This window comes from Platalea leucorodia, assembly GCF_965183815.1.
Source record: "Platalea leucorodia genome assembly, chromosome: 7".
NCBI lineage: Eukaryota > Metazoa > Chordata > Aves > Pelecaniformes > Threskiornithidae > Platalea > Platalea leucorodia.
Window position 1 is genome coordinate 20,530,015 of NC_138829.1, and position 15,768 is coordinate 20,545,782.

At 38.3% G+C, this 15,768-nt stretch overlaps 1 protein-coding gene across 1 annotated transcript in view; it reads left to right on the plus strand.

The window, feature by feature from the left end:
- The window catches only part of PTPN21 (protein tyrosine phosphatase non-receptor type 21), a 43,962-nt gene that overhangs the window by 16,561 nt on the left and 11,633 nt on the right, over positions 1-15,768 (plus strand). Inside the window, exons 4-12 of the mRNA XM_082317702.1 lie at positions 2,218-2,315; positions 4,834-4,901; positions 5,331-5,401; positions 6,720-6,807; positions 7,007-7,095; positions 9,482-9,569; positions 9,838-9,917; positions 11,868-11,928; positions 12,460-12,544. Of these exons, the coding sequence (XP_082173828.1) occupies positions 2,218-2,315; positions 4,834-4,901; positions 5,331-5,401; positions 6,720-6,807; positions 7,007-7,095; positions 9,482-9,569; positions 9,838-9,917; positions 11,868-11,928; positions 12,460-12,544 (728 nt within the window). The remainder of the gene's footprint in view (positions 1-2,217; positions 2,316-4,833; positions 4,902-5,330; positions 5,402-6,719; positions 6,808-7,006; positions 7,096-9,481; positions 9,570-9,837; positions 9,918-11,867; positions 11,929-12,459; positions 12,545-15,768) is intronic.

Sequence of the window (15,768 nt, forward strand, 5' to 3'; positions counted from 1 at the left end):
GGATGTCCATCCTGCACAAAGCACATGCATATTTTATTGAGCGATGGTTTTGTTTATTTTGCTTTCAGTACTTTTTGTACTTTCAGTACAATGCATTGGCAACCTAGAGGCTAAGCTTCAGCTTGTGATTTTTTTTTTTTTGTGTGTCACTGGGCAATGAAGATGGATGTTAGCTTTGATATCATATATCCATTTCTACTGTGAATCTGGGGAACATCACATAAGTTGTACTGACTGCAGGGTAAAAGTAAAATTGAGCGTATATACTGGCCAGTTATTCCTATGGGCCTATACTAGACTTCTAGTGTCTTAATGCGTATAGTTGTTCTGATTTAATTATTATTTTTAACAGGCAAATGAGTACAAAACCAGCTACTGGATTACAAACATATATTGGTTATTTCAGAAATATGTGCTTGCATTAATTAACCCATTTAAGCTGGTAACTTCAAGTTGGCCCTGCTTTGAGTGGAATTTTTATGTGAGTTTCATTTTTACATGAAACTGTCTTTATATAAACTCTGGTGCTAAAATACCTTGCCAGAGGCCTTTCCCAGTAATTCTGGTATGATAGCTTTCCAGGGAGATAAGCCTCTTGGTGCAGACGCTGGTGCTGTAATGTATTGCTCAATGCCTGGCAGCTTTAGTTTTTGTTTTTTGTGTAATTTCTGTAAGATTGTTTTCTTTCGGAAAACTCTGAAGTTTTGGGGTTTTTCTCAGTAATTTTACTGGCTTAAAAAGTCATTCTAGTGGTCTTTCCTTTTTCTTCTGTCCTTTTTTCTTAATAAATCTTTGGTTCAGATTCTGCGCTTGTTGGTGTAGTAGGATGCATTAGAGTAAGATAAATGTCATGGTGTTGCATTGATAGCTAAATTGCCTGAAAAACCTTGAATATTCTTCTCTGGCATTTATTTAAAGAATATGATGTTTATGCTGGAGCTTTAACAGCAATTTTGCAGTGTGCTGCCACGTAGAAAGCAGGAATTTATGTGACGAACTTATACTCAGGTCCTAGAGGATGGTACTTGCTTTGTTGTACCATAGTCAGAGTCTGAATTAGTTTCAGAAATCTGTGGATTTTTTTCATGGCTTTTCAATATAGATGAGATTGAGCATGTTTAAACAATTTGCACGTTTAATGTATACCAGGAAATGGAAATTTCATAGACAAGAGATGGTATTTGTACTATCACGACATAGTGTCAAGATTCTTCATCTGTATGTTTACTTTTAATAGCAGCTCTATGGAAAGAGCTTACATTCTACTGCTTGACTGGGAAGATTTATTTCCCCAAATGCCTTGATATGTGGTGGCTTTTTCCTTTCCTTTTTTTTAAGGCCTGGGTTTAGTCCCAGCTGTTCTTGTGTGTGTTGTGTAAGGATGAGCCATCTTTTAGCCTGATGCAAATTTTTGTGGAGATTTCCTGACCTTTCTTTCTTCTTTCACTGAATGAATTGTAGCACATGCTTCCATGTTCTCATTATTAAAGCCTTACTTCATGAGAGTTAACATACGATATGAGGACGTTAAGAACCTTTTAAAACTAGACTTACAGAAGACGAATGTCCTTCTTGGCAAAGTCTGTGTAGCTATAATGGCATTTTTGAGTTTTGAGGTGTTTTGGGCTCAAGATAGGGCGTTCCATAGATGGCTGAAAGGGGTAGAAGAATTCAAGAAAATAGTGGTTCAGACTGTGGACAAATGGTACAGCTAGTAGTGGTTGCATGTACAAGAGATGTCCCAGGGAAAGGTCAAATTAAAGGAAAAAAAATGATGCCTTGAAAGTGAGAACAAAATGTACTCAGAAGTTGTAATGCAGAAATGAAAGTCACTATTGTGATTGAAGGGATGTGCGATGTTAGATGTATTGGAAGAGAATGCAGCAAGACAGTAGCAGTGTACTGAACATTGTAAAGAGCAGATAATAAGAATATTAAAGAAGGAAGAGGTAAAAATTAAAAATTTATGAGGGTATGGTAGTAGATAGAAATGGTGGAGATTTTGTTTTAAGAGGTAGCAGTATTTGATTCTGCCGTGTTACGTGAAAGCTAAGGGAGGAGTTAACAAAGACGGTGAAATAGTGGGTCCGAATGATGAGGAAGACTACCCTCCACACAAACTGGGGAATGCAGAGAGGAATAGGAAACGCAGGCATGTTAATCTGCACTCTTTAAATTAAGAAGCCCATGTTAGCTTTTTCTTTTTTTCCCATGTAGGTATCAGTATTATTTGCAATTAAAGAAAGATATCTTGGAGGGCAACATTCCTTGCACACTGGAACAAGCAATACATCTGGCTGGTTTAGCTGTTCAGGGTAAGTAAGGCAATTGTGCCAATTAGCTAATGTTGCATTAGAAACTTTGGTGATATATTTTCTATTGCATATTTTCTATTTGTCACTCAAAGACCCAATTCAGTAAGTTATGAAAGGCTTGCTCCTTAGAACTTTGTCATATGGGCTGAGGAGGGGGGACAGTGGGATCAGTGGCCCCAAACTTGCTGGTATTTCTGTGCAGTCCTCAGAGGTGTACCTGGTTATCTAGCATATAGTTTCAGGAGTTGGGCTTGAACTAGACATCGGAGTTCCTTTGAGGGCAAAGCCTGTAGTCGTCTGCTTACATCGACAGATGTTTCATCTGTTTCTGTTAATTAAGACTCTTTATTCTGGGATGGTAACAAGAGAAAGATACATGTTTTAATAAATAAGCAAATTTGAACGTACAGTAGTACTTGTATCTTCACTTTTTCTCCCAAATATCCTAACACCTAAGATTATTTCAAGTTAGTGTGCAAGACTGTTAACAATCCCTATGTTCAAATTGCTCCTGAAGACCCGTTTCTGTGATACCTACATAAAAATGGCTGCTTTATTTTTCCTAACTGGGGTTAGACGGGATAGAGTATACATCAGAGAACCACCAGTTCTAAGTCTGTCTGTCCTGATCATGTCTGGTGTTCCCTGCTAACATGCTTGTTCAATCATAAATCTCTCAAAATAAAAGTTTTTCATGGCAACAGCTTTGTTTAGTGTGTTTTTATATTGCTTCACACTGAATGCCACTCAGTATATCTAACAGCAATTGTAAATCTGCCAAAATTGAAAGGGACTTAAAATCATTGGCAGTACATACAACTTAAGGTTTTTTGTCTTTTTTTGATTATATGTGTTGGTAGTATCACATTAAAGATGATGATTACGCTTTTTGAAAATGTGGTTAGCAGTGGAGTAGGGTGAATTATATTAGTGCCTTGCTTATATAACAGTGAATCTGTTTAATACAAGCCAGGATTTAATGGTCTTCAACTGACAAAATCTTGCTTTGTTATTTTCATATCTTTGGACAGTGTAAATGTCTCTCTGCTCAGTGAGTTGTTTATAGAAATCTTTCAATATAATCCTCTTTCCAGATGGAAAATATTTATCCTTTTAGCTTTCACATTCCTTTTTCAGTCTTGTATAAGACAGAAACTGTATGTGTTGATAACACAGTGAAAAAACAACTCAGAAAAAACACAGGTTCTAAATTAATGTGCTCCGATGACTGAAGTAGCTTATACCAGGTAGGTTAGTTAATTTTAGCTGGTGAGCAAACAGAAGCAGTTGTTTGCTGTTTTGAATGAACTGGTTTCAAGAACGATCTGTATTTGAAATAATTACAATAGGCTAATTCTAAACACTGCTTTATCTCAAGTGCTGTGGTTGGTGTAGCATGTCACAAATTCTCCCCTTTCATCATAAATAACTTGCATATTAATTGTTAATGCTTAACACAAATTTGGTTCCTAAATGTCTCTAAAATTATACTACTATGGATGAGAATCTGTGGTAATGTAAATAGGATCTGTATGCTTGGGGATTTTGTTTATATTTCTGGGAGCAGCCGTTCCGTACAGGCTGCTGTTCCACAGTTTCTCCTGTGAGACTGGTGCATAACTTTTCCAATTTAGACTGTTTTATTTCTCTTCTTTGAAACGTTGGCTAATTTTTTTCCTGGAAACAGGAAAAGAGGCAAATTCCTTGGGATGCCTGTTGCATGATGTAAAATCAAAACTGTGATTAAAATCAGAAGAGTTATTAAGTCCCTTCTGAGCATGCCCCCGAGTCTGGGAAGGCTTCTGGGTCATGCTTTCTGCATGTCTGGGTGCAGGGAGCTCTAGAAGGCTTGAGAGCAGAAGGGCGCTCCAGCTGCTCTGTGCAGTGCTTGAGTCCAGCTGCAAGTTACAGCAGTCTGCCGGCGCTGTACTGCGAGTAATTAGGTATCTGACAGGAGGGAGTAAAGACGGTGGAGCCAGACTCTTCTCAGCCAGTGGGCACAAGTTGAAATACAGGAAATTTCATCTAAACATAATGAAAGTTTTCTGTTGTGAGAGTGGTGAGACACTGGAACAGGTTGCCCAGAGAAGTTGTAAAGTCTCCATCCTCTGTATTCAAAATATGACCAGAGAAGGCTCTGAGACAACCTGCTGTAGCTGACCCTGCTTAGGGCTAGAACTCCAGAGGCCCCTTCCAACCTCAACCATTCTGTGATTAAAAAACCAAACAAATAAAAGCCCAAGGAACTTGGAGCAGCACTCTGATTGTTTTATCATTTCTTCTCCTTTCCTCTCCACAGGGAGTGTTATCAATTTTTCTGAACAAGGTAAAAAGATGGGATGTGTTTTTACTTTTCCTCTTCATAAACATTACTGGTTAGTTTGTTCCATTGTTTTACTTTCAGATCATAGTTCAATAGGATGGAGATTTGCTACTTGGGGAGATCCTGCTGCAATTAATCACGTATTGAATCATTTCGTTACAAATATTTGATTCCAAGAAATTTTTTATTTTGTAGCTGATTTTGGAGACTATGATCAGTATGAATCTCAGGAGTTTCTACAAAGATTTGCTTTGTTTCCAGTGGTAAGTACTTAACTTTAAATTGATAAATTTAAGTTTAAATCTTTCTTTGGATTGGTAAATGCAAATCATTATTAAAGACTCCGTGATCCATCTAGCTTACTGTTCCCCAGATTGTCAAATTCAGTAAAGGTTTTCTTTGAGACTGGAGTGAGATATGATACCTTATATTACACAGAAGCAAAGATGTTGCAAGATCTTTTCAGTTTTATTGTATATTACACTGAAAAGAAAGTTGAGGTGGAGATGGGAAAGCAAGTAAAACCACTTCAAAACAGCATTTGTGCTTTTTGTTTTTCTTTGTGTGCATATTACAGCATCTGAGCTCCAAGACTAGAGTGGAGGGTTGATTCGCCTGCGTAAAGAAACTATAACCATTTAATTTTGTAGAATTTTTTGTATTTCATTCTGTAAATGCTATCTTACCTTAAGGGTTGGCTACAAGAAGAAAAAATATTGGAAGAAGCGACACAGAAAGTTGCCTTGCTACATCAGAAGTACAGGTAACATTTCTAAAATTCTTTGTTGCTTAATTTTGATGTGATTGCTTCAGTAGCTCAGGAAGTTGGGAATCTCAGAAGACAGTTGGACTAATTTCACCTCCCATTTAAATGATTTTTTCACTGATACATCTGCATTAAAATTACAAGAATTTTTGCTGAATGAAAGTGAAAAGAGAACAGAACGACAGTTAAAATAAATGAGAGGATTCTGCTTAAAAATTAAGAATGCAGGACACAATTAGTGTGGCTTCACCTGTATAATGTTTCTGAAACTTGTTTATGTGATGCTGTGACCCCAGTAAGGATGTTTCTTGATAAACAACATTGGCAGATACTAAGGGCAGTAGAAATGTAGAGACAGTCACTGTGCTTATGATCTTAAGTAAAAGGTAGCTAAGATGCAGTAGTCCAAGACAAAGGAAAGTTAAGTTCTCTGTTGTCAGTTCATCAGTGAAAAATGTGACTGTGACTAATACTGATTATTTTTTCCTGTATTGTTTTGCAGTTTGTAAATTTCAAATCCATTTGTCTTTGAAATGTTTTCATAATAAGATTGCACGGTTAATGTTCAGCAAAGAAAACTTAATCTGCATGACATTAGGAAAAAGTGAAAAAAAAGAGAGATTGATGATTGAAGATGTTTTGAGAGACATAAGAATGAGCATGACAGGATTTTGCAGGTAGAGATAGTATCTTTTATGAGATCAGCTGAGGTAGGTAGGGAAACACAGAGTTTTAATCCCTGTGACACTACTGCAAGTCTGTGAGAAAACTGTCTTTGTCAGTTGGTCTAATTAAAAAAAAATATTACCTTTACTTACAGATCTTGTCCTTCTCATGTTTTCAAACAATTACAGTTAAAACTCTGTCAGCATTTAGAAAACGAGACTCTCTTTCCTGAAATGTGAAGCATCAAACTTCATATTGGTCCTAAACATGTATACTGCAATAGGGGGGAAATTCAGATATTGAACATGTGTGCCAGAATAATCATTCTGGTAAAGTGAGAAAATATGGTGACAATGATGGATTTGAAGAAGAATGTGATAATTGTCTGCCATTATCAGAGATGATAATTTTAACTGGTCTTTGTTGCCATTTACCCCTAGAGATGCCTGAGGGAAATAAGTTACTAGAATCGAAGTGTAATGGCTAAGACAAGTATATCGGCCATTGGTACAGATGAAAACAGCATATTTTGAGGGTTGCCTGGATGTCTTGGTGATACTTTTCAAGCTTTGACAGTGTCAGTCAGGGTAAAACAAAGATGATTTTTTTCTTATTCACGGTACTAGCTGATCATTGTTTTCATTTGTAGAGGCCTTACTCCTCCTGACGCAGAAATGTTATATATGCAAGAAGTAGAGAGAATGGAGGGCTATGGTGAAGAGACCTATCCTGCAAAGGTAAACAGGGCTTTGGTCTTTGTCTCGGTTGCTTTTTTCCCCCTGTGTAAAAGGGTTATTTCCTGCCAAAAATAAATAAAACCCAAAAACCACACCACCCCTTTTCTCACCCAGAATTGTAAAAGTAGTTGCTTCTCATGTAAGTTTGCTTTCAAAGACTTTTTTCTGTATTTGCATAATTTTTTGCAACTTCTTACAGGACAGCCAAGGAAGTGACATATTCATTGGAGCATGTCTTGATGGTATCTTTGTGAAACACAAAAACGGTCGTCCGCCTGTTGTATTTAGGTTAGTACTGTTCTTTCTTAAAATATCTTCGTGCACTTCACATTTTATGTGTGTTCCTCACTAGCTTGAATGCCTCCTAGATATGATGTCTATTTATTCATTTGATAAACTTTACATATAGTCTTGTAGTTGTCACGCTACAGTGAATACTGAAGTCCATGGGAGTTTTTCAATGTATTGACTGCAGGATGAATCTCTTTAAGCCAGATTAATTCTAAAAGATGAACATTTAATATACATTCCATTGAAAAACATCTATTGAGTCAAAAAGGAGCGATTCTCTGCAAATAGAACATCTTAGGTCCTGAGATGGGCACATCAATTTACTTAGAAATATTCAATTGTAAAATTATCCAGGAGTTCCTTTCATATATTATATATAAAACAAATAGAGGAGAGTCACATGATAACATGTTTCATTATTTTTGATTCATACATTATTTTAGTTTATTATTTAATGTTCTAATAGTTAAATTGTAGACATAGGTGTGTCTGCAACTTACCTAACAGTTAAAATTCAGTCTTCATGTGAAATGGCCTGGTTCCCACTGACTTCAGGAGGGGTTGCCTGGGCATCTTTGGACAGAAATTGGAATAAATTTAAAAAAATAAATATCAAGATTTTTTTTTTTTAATGAATCTTAGTAATCTGTAGTTATCGCTAGAGCAAGAAAGGCTTTATTCTTAGTGAATTTTAATCTTCTAGAGTTGAATTTTTGGCTGACTATGAACAGAATCTTGAAATCCTGTGGTCCAACAGTTACTGGAACTCATGGTGAATTTCTGGGGTTAGAGAAAGTAGCAACTGTGCTTCTTTCTGTTAGTGGTTTTGTTTAATAGAATTTATAAATTCAGTACTGTTAACTGTCCTTCACAAAAATCTCTATCTCTACTGCTGATAGGAGAGCTGATACCAAGATCTTTTTAATTCTATAGAGTGGTAGAATTGCCCTACTCTGCTTCCTTGCAGAATGAAGCAACAACAGTTCTGCTGTCTGACTTTCCAAGCACATAGGGGAGAGAAATAAAGCTTTGTTGATGCATTTAGCTTCATTTCCCAAAGAATTGTGGATGCAGTGTCTGTGTAAACATAAGAAAAAAGTTGCACATTGGAGAGCATCAGAAAATATTCATATTCCAATTTCAGGATCCAGTTTTCTGCTCTATTACTTATTTGTTGTATGACTACGGGCAGTTCTACTGGGGATAGATATATCATGGTATTTGAGTGGCAAAAAAGCGTAGACAAATGACCCACTAGTACAATTTACAAAGGCTGGGTTATGCTTCAGATTGGTTCAAGTAATTTCATAATTGAAAGGAGGTTGTAGTGCGGTGGGGGTCGGTCTCTTCTCCCAAGTAACAAGCGATAGGACGAGAGGAAATGGCCTCAAGTTGTCTCAGGGGAGGTTTAGGTTGGATATTAGGAAAAATGTCTTCACTGAAAGGGTAGTCAGGCACTGGAACAGGCTGCCCAGGGAAGTGGGCATCATCATACCTCATCCCTGGAGGTATTTAAAAGACGGGTAGACGTGGTGCTCGAGGACATGGCTTAGTGGTGGACTTGGCAGTGTTAGGTTAACGGTTGGACTCCATGATCTTAAAGGTCTTTTCCAACCTTAATGATTCTGTGATTGCATCAATAAATGCCTATGGACAAACGCCTTAAGTTTGAGGGGTCTTTGTTCTCCATCAAAATGGGGACATTAATGTTTCTCTACCTCATGCATATGATGGTGAGTAGCTATAGAAAATGCTACCAGCCACATCTATATAATGAAAATGGAAGTCGTATAAATACCTTTAGAGAGAGTCCTGTATGTAGATCATGCTTTTTCCCTGTGTTTGTGCACTGAAGAATATTCTTTTAATAAATCAATGATACAGGCTTTATTTACACTAACATAATACTAATTGATCAAACTACATTTATATTTAACAAGAAGTTGAATAAATATATGGTATTATATTTCTTGCAATCTAACTTTCTCATTTGTCAATATGCAAGAGAGTTCTAGAAAATATCTATAATAATGCCTCAATGGCTTTTTTTAGTGTAGATTTTTTTTGTTTCCTAGAATGTATGGTTTGCTTTTAAGAAAAAAAAAAAAAAACAAAAAAACAACACTTGAAAGAATGTCAAGTGGAAGACAAGTAATAAACTTATTACTGCGCATATTGTGCATCTTCAAAAGAGTTAGTCATACATATTTTCCTTTCAGCAGTCATTTAATGGATATGGAAGTGATGGTCTGCAACTTGTTCAGATAGATTGATGAACTTTTTATTTATCCATATTCTTGGTGGTGGCTCTGTTCTTCACTTGCATTTTCTGTGGTTTGAAAAGCAGAGCTTGCCAGTTATGTTCTGTCCCTTTTGTCTGCAGGTGGCATGATATTGCCAACATGTCCCACAACAAATCCTTTTTCGCATTAGAGCTGGCAAACAAAGAAGAGACAATCCAGTTCCAAACTGTGAGTAGATTTTTACTTTTATTTTTTCACTAAGGCATCAGTAAATAAAAACACAAATTAAGACTACTGATTTAACTGGAAGGATAAAAACTACTTTTTATATATTTAGCAACTTTTGGGGAAAACCTGGTGACAGTAATGAAGTTATATTAAAACGAAATTGGTCAATCCTAATTTAATCTTAAAAATTGCAGGGGCTTTTTGGAAAGCAAGTGAAGGGTATGCATATTTGGCCTAATATGCAAATTTTGGTTTTGTTTTTTGGCAGGAAGATATGGAAACAGCAAAATATGTGTGGAGGATGTGTGTGGCTAGACACAAATTTTACAGACTAAATAAATGCAGCCTGTAAGTAGAATACATTAGCAGAACTCTTGGTGCCCTTGAAGCTTCCATTGGGAAGTGAAATCTTTTGTAACTTCTGTAATGTCTTTACTGTCCTTTTTAGGTGGTGGTAATTAATGACTTGGGGGTTTTCTCTTAATCTTTTTTGAGAAGATATTTATCACCAGTTTCTCAAACATATTCTGCTTTATGACAATATTAAATACTGAAATCTTACCAAAAGTAATAGTGTTTGGCCCCTGCTGCTGGATCTCAATGCTGTGACAGACGTCAGTTCCTTTGGGGGCTACTATTGCTAGAATGTTTGTGAGCTATTGGAATCACTGGGATTTTGGCCTGGGTTTGGGTGAACTGCTCTGAAAGGACACTCTAGAGGCCTTTAAAAGGGCGGGAAGTATATGTGAAGCACTCCTGAAATGTGCTGGATTGACAGCTGAGAGGTATGTGGTCCTTTCGATATCCATGGAATCCGTATAGCTCAAGTAGCACCAGTGCAAAGTAAATTTAATACAATTCATCAAATTAAATTTAAATGGGCTGGTCTCCAACTTGTAAATCAAGGGCTGGAATTTGAGCTACTCCACTGATACAGCTTTCCTTCAGTTAAGTTACTTCAGTCAAAGAATGGAGAATGAGAGCCAGTGAATAGTCTGTCATAAAAAAGCATGATTCCCGAATGTTCTATTCCTTTTCTTTGTACATGAGAAGATAGCTATGGAGGGGTTGGTCCAAAATTTGCTGGGACCAGTGGAAAGATAATGGAATATTTTGTACCACAGATGACTCGCTAGTGTGTTTAATGATAATTTATTTTAGAAGAGTAAGATTAATTTGGAATAGAGTAGACCTCATACCTCTAAGCTTGTAAACCTGGCTGTCTTTTAAGAGGGATAAGAAATATGGGTAGAAGTAGTGCATTTGTGGGACTTGTGCATTGCTATCTGAATAACGTCAGTTCTATAGTTCTGCATTGAATGTCAGTCTCTAGGTTTACTTATTTTAACGCTTTCACCACAACATGGTTTTATTAATAGGTAAAGTCCTCAAAAAAACTTTTCTGATTATCTCTACGCAAGATTCCCTGTCATCTGGTCCTGCTGCTGAAAACTCTTATGCGTGCCTGTATTAAGTTCAGGTTTTTTTTTTTCTTTATCTGTACGTACCTTGTCTTTAGAGACTCCTTGGACTCTCCACCTGAGGAGGGCTCTCAGAAATCTTCCCTCATTCTTTCCCTTCCACGCTTTCCAATCCTTTCTCGTCCTTCACTTCCCAAAGGGTGAGCTGAAGAATCATCTTCCTTTCTGAAATCTGGCAGTTCCTACATTTGTATTATTCTGCTGTCTTTTGACCTCTGTCTTGCTGCAAGATGCGGAGTACAGGTGCAGTGTAGGGTGGGGAAAAAGGAGCTTAAGGTTTCCGAGCCTTACATCCTGGAGGCAATCCAGCAAATTATGAAAATTTATTACCATTAGCTTGAATGCTAGAACATACAAGTGCTCATGCAGTATAGTTGCACTTTCCAGTCCCTTTAACATCTGTAACATTACATTCTGTAAACAATTTTATATCTGGTCTTGTAGAACAGGTAATTTTACAGTATGAGATTTTACATGGGGTTCAAATTTGGAACTAGTCCCTAGTTACTCCAGTGCTTTTTCTGCCCTGCTGCAGTGCTTCAGGGATGCCTCCTTTTTATGCTTCACAGAAAAGAGGCAAAGAAATAACTGAGATATTTTGATCCTGGTTTTGTGATTCTGCTCATACTGTCTGCGATGGTGGTTTATGCACAGAGCTCTTTCCTTTTGAGACTGTTAGGGAGGACTATTTAACACAGGGCCTGGCTCCAAGAAACATAGAGTGATTTTTTAACTGAACTTGGGAGCACTTTCTAAGGTTTGAAATGGATCTTGGTGTTGTTAAGAATCATTTCTCACCATAAAATTTCTTCTGTAGACAAACCCAGCCTGTTACAGTGAATCCTGTTAGAAGGCGGTCTTCGTCCAGGATGTCTATGGTAAGGAGAGCAAATAGTTTTATATTTGCATTTTTATGGATTTCAATTGACTTTGATTCAAACATTAGTTTCTTTCAGTGAAAGAAAATGACCAGTAAAAAAGATGAGTCCAGTATGTGAGGATCTGTTTCTGGCTTGTAGAAAAAGCTGCTATATAGTATCTGAAATGGAATTAAAATAATTGCAATGAAAAATATTTTAAACACTTCTATTTTTAGTTTGATTGCTGTGTTTCTAGGAGACTCATCTGGGAGACTCTCCTAGATGTCAAATGGCAAGATACAGTCTTGGGTTGTTGGTGTGTGGTTTTGGTTTTGTTTCCTTTTTTTTAATTGTTTCTTGTATGACCTCACAGGAGAAACTTATATGGCAGATTTAGAGAAATGGTTTAAGACTAAGGCTTTGTGTGTGTGTTATACATTATATATTATATATAAAATAGTATACATTATATATAAAAAAATATTCCAAGACTTATTTTTAAAAGAAATGATGAGTTTTTTACTAACAATAAGATGCTTGCTTTCTTAGCCCAAGCCTCAACCTTATATGATGCCTCCACCACCTCAGCTGCATTACAATGGTCATTATGCTGAACCATATGCATCCTCTCAAGGTAGGTTCATTAAATCCAAGGCGACACTACACAGCTTTAGAAGGTAAAAGCTGTAATTTGCATTTATAGCTACTTTAGCTAGAGCTGAAAAAATTCATAGGGTGAACATGGGATAGGTTTGTACTGTAACACTCATTGAAGTGCTTGCTGCTACTCTAGGCATATAGGCTAATGTGAAATAGAATCATAGAATCGTTTAGGTTGGAAAAGACCTTTAAGATCATCAAGTCCAACCGTTTACCTGGCACTGCCAAGTCTACCACTAAACCTTGTCCCTAAGCACCACATCTACACATCTTTTAAATACCTCCAGGGATGGGGACTCAACCACTTCCCTGGGCAGCCTGTTGCAATGCTTGACCACCCTTTCAGTGAAGAAGTTTTTCCTAATATCCAGCCTAAACCTCCTCTGGCACAACTTGAGCCCATTTCCTCTTGTCCTTGGGACAAGAGACCGACCCCCACCTTGCTACAGCCCCCTTTCAGGTAGTTCTAGGGAGCAATAAGGTCTCCCCTCAGCCTCCTTTTCTGCAAGCTAAACCACCTCAGTTCCCTCAGCTGCTCCTCCTCCATATCCTCTCCTATAGGATATGAGCAAAGTTAGTTATGGTAGCATATACAGCAACTATAGACTGGTCCCTTGTGTGAGTTTAAGCTGACTGTCAATTTTTTGGTTCCTGTACCAAACTGGTGCATTATGGCATTGTGAGATCCTTGTCAATGTTGATCTTAATAGCTGCAAAGAGTAACTGAGCCCCTAGACAATTCACACAATTCAAAAATAAAAAAAAAAATAATTATTAAACCAGGATGCAGGAAGAGAGAAGTTTCTTTCAGAGTTCACTAGACTACAAGGTGGTGGGGAATTCAAAGGCTAAGGAAGTCTGCAAGTTATGGAGTTGGTACACATTTGATTAGAAAAAAAGAAAGAAAAAAACCCCAGGCAAACCCTAATTAGAATTCTCAAGGGATGCACACTCCTAATCTAAGCGGTTTACGGTGGAGTCATGGATGCTTTCTCTCTTTTTTTTTTTTTGATTGTTAACACATTGTGTCTTTAAGACAAAGTTGCTGCCCTTAAGGGCTTAATCTAATCTTTTGCAAAGTTGCCTCAGTTTTGATAGGGACCTTTCAGTCCTACAAGTCAGCTGTATAAAAAAAAAATAGTCTAACAACTCACTGGTAAGGGAATAAGCACATTTTCTATCTAAATAGAATTACACAAGTATTCATGAAGGTACAGGTATATAAATTCAGAATGTAGCTGAATTCTTTCGAATACAGTGTTGGAGTTATTGCTGTATACTTGCTACTGCACACGTCCTATTTTTGAAAAATTTTTTCACAAACCAAAGAATTTTTGATTGTCAGCGAATTTATTAACATAAGTGTGGCAATTATTTTGGTGAACCTGAAGAGTTAAATCATGAAAGTCATCTAAGCTATGACTGAATTGTTCTCTTCTGGAGCTTGGCAAATTGTACATCTAATGAAGTAATGGTTAAATCATTAAATGTATATTGATGTATATTGAATGTATAAACAGTTGGTCCCAGTTGACTGGAAGCTGGCAAACGTTGTTCCAATCTTCAAGAAGGGCAACAGGGATGACCCTGGTAACTCCAGGCCCGTCAGTCTCACCTCTGTGCCTGGCAAAATTATGGAGAAGATTATTCTGGAAGTTATTGAAAAATACCTGAAAGACAACGCAGTCATTGGTCCCAGCCAGCACGGGTTCACGAGGGGAAAGTCCTGCTTAACAAACTTAATTTCTTTCTATGACAAGGTTACCCACCTAGTTGACCAAGGGAAGCCAGTCGATGTAATCTTTTTGGATTTCAGTAAAGCTTTCGATACTGTCTCTCACAGTATCCCCCTGGACAAAATGTCCAGCATACAGCTGGATAAACACATCATGCAATGGGTGAGCAATCGGCTGACGGGTTGAGCTCAAAGGGTTATAGTAAATGGGGTTACGTTGGGCTGGCGACCAGTCACTACCGGGGTTCTGCAGAGATACATCTTAGGGCCAGCGCTCTTTAATGTCTTCATAAATGACTTGGATGCAGGACTTGAAGGACTACTGTCTAAGTTTGCTGATGACACAAAATCGGGAGGAGCTGTTGACACTCTCGAGGGCAGAGAGGCCCTGCAGAGAGATCTGGACAAATTAGAGAGCTGGGCAATCACCAACCGTGTGAAGTTTAACAAGGGCAAGTGCCAGGATTTGCACCTGGGACATGGCAACCCTGGATGTACATACATCTGGGGAACGAGAGGCTGGAGAGCAGCCCCATGGAGAGGGATCTGGGGGTTCTGGTTGACGGCAAGTTGAACATGAGCCAATGGTGTGCCCTGGCAGCCAGGAGGGCCAGCCATGTTCTGGGGTGCATCAAGCACTGTATGGACAGCCGGTTGAGGGAGGTGATTGTCCCACTCTACTCTGCATTGGTGCGGCCTCATCTTGAGGACTGTGTGCAGTTTTGGGCGCCACAGTATAAAAAGGATACGAAGCTACTAGGGAGTGTCCAGAGGAGAGCCACAAAGATGGTGAAGGGTTTAGAGGGGAAGCCGTACAAGGAGCGGCTGAAGTCACTTGGTCTGTTCAGCCTGGAGAAGAGGAGACTGAGGGGAGACCTCATTGCGGTCTACAGCTTCCTCGCAAGGGGAAGAGGAGGGGCAGGCGCTGACCTCTTCTCCCTGGCGACCAATGATAGAACCCGAGGGAACGGCAGGAAGATATGCCAGGGGAGGTGTAGGTTGGGCATTAGGAAAAGGTTCTTCACCCAGAGGGTGGTGGAGCATTGGAACAGGCTCCCCCGGGAGGTAGTCACGGTGCCAAGCCTGACAACATTCAAGAAGCATTTGGACAACGCCCTCAGACATATGGTGTGAATTTTGGGGTTTTCCTGTGCAGGGACAGGAGTTGGACTCGATGATCCTTGTGGGGCCCTTCCAACTCAGGACATTCTATGATGCTATGAACTGTTAGATCATTTTCTTTACCCATCAGAGTGGGTATATGGTAATATGCAGGCAATATATGGTGGTGGTTTAATTGTCTCTAAAATTTCTGGAGAAAAGTTAATTTGTTTGTTTTGGTTTTGTTTTTTTTTTTTTTTTTTTTGAAGGTCTTGTGGTACTGTACCTACTTATGGCCTGGGGCAGGGAGAGGAGTGAGGGGGTTTTTGTTTGGTTGTTGTGGGGGTGTTTTTAGGGGTTTG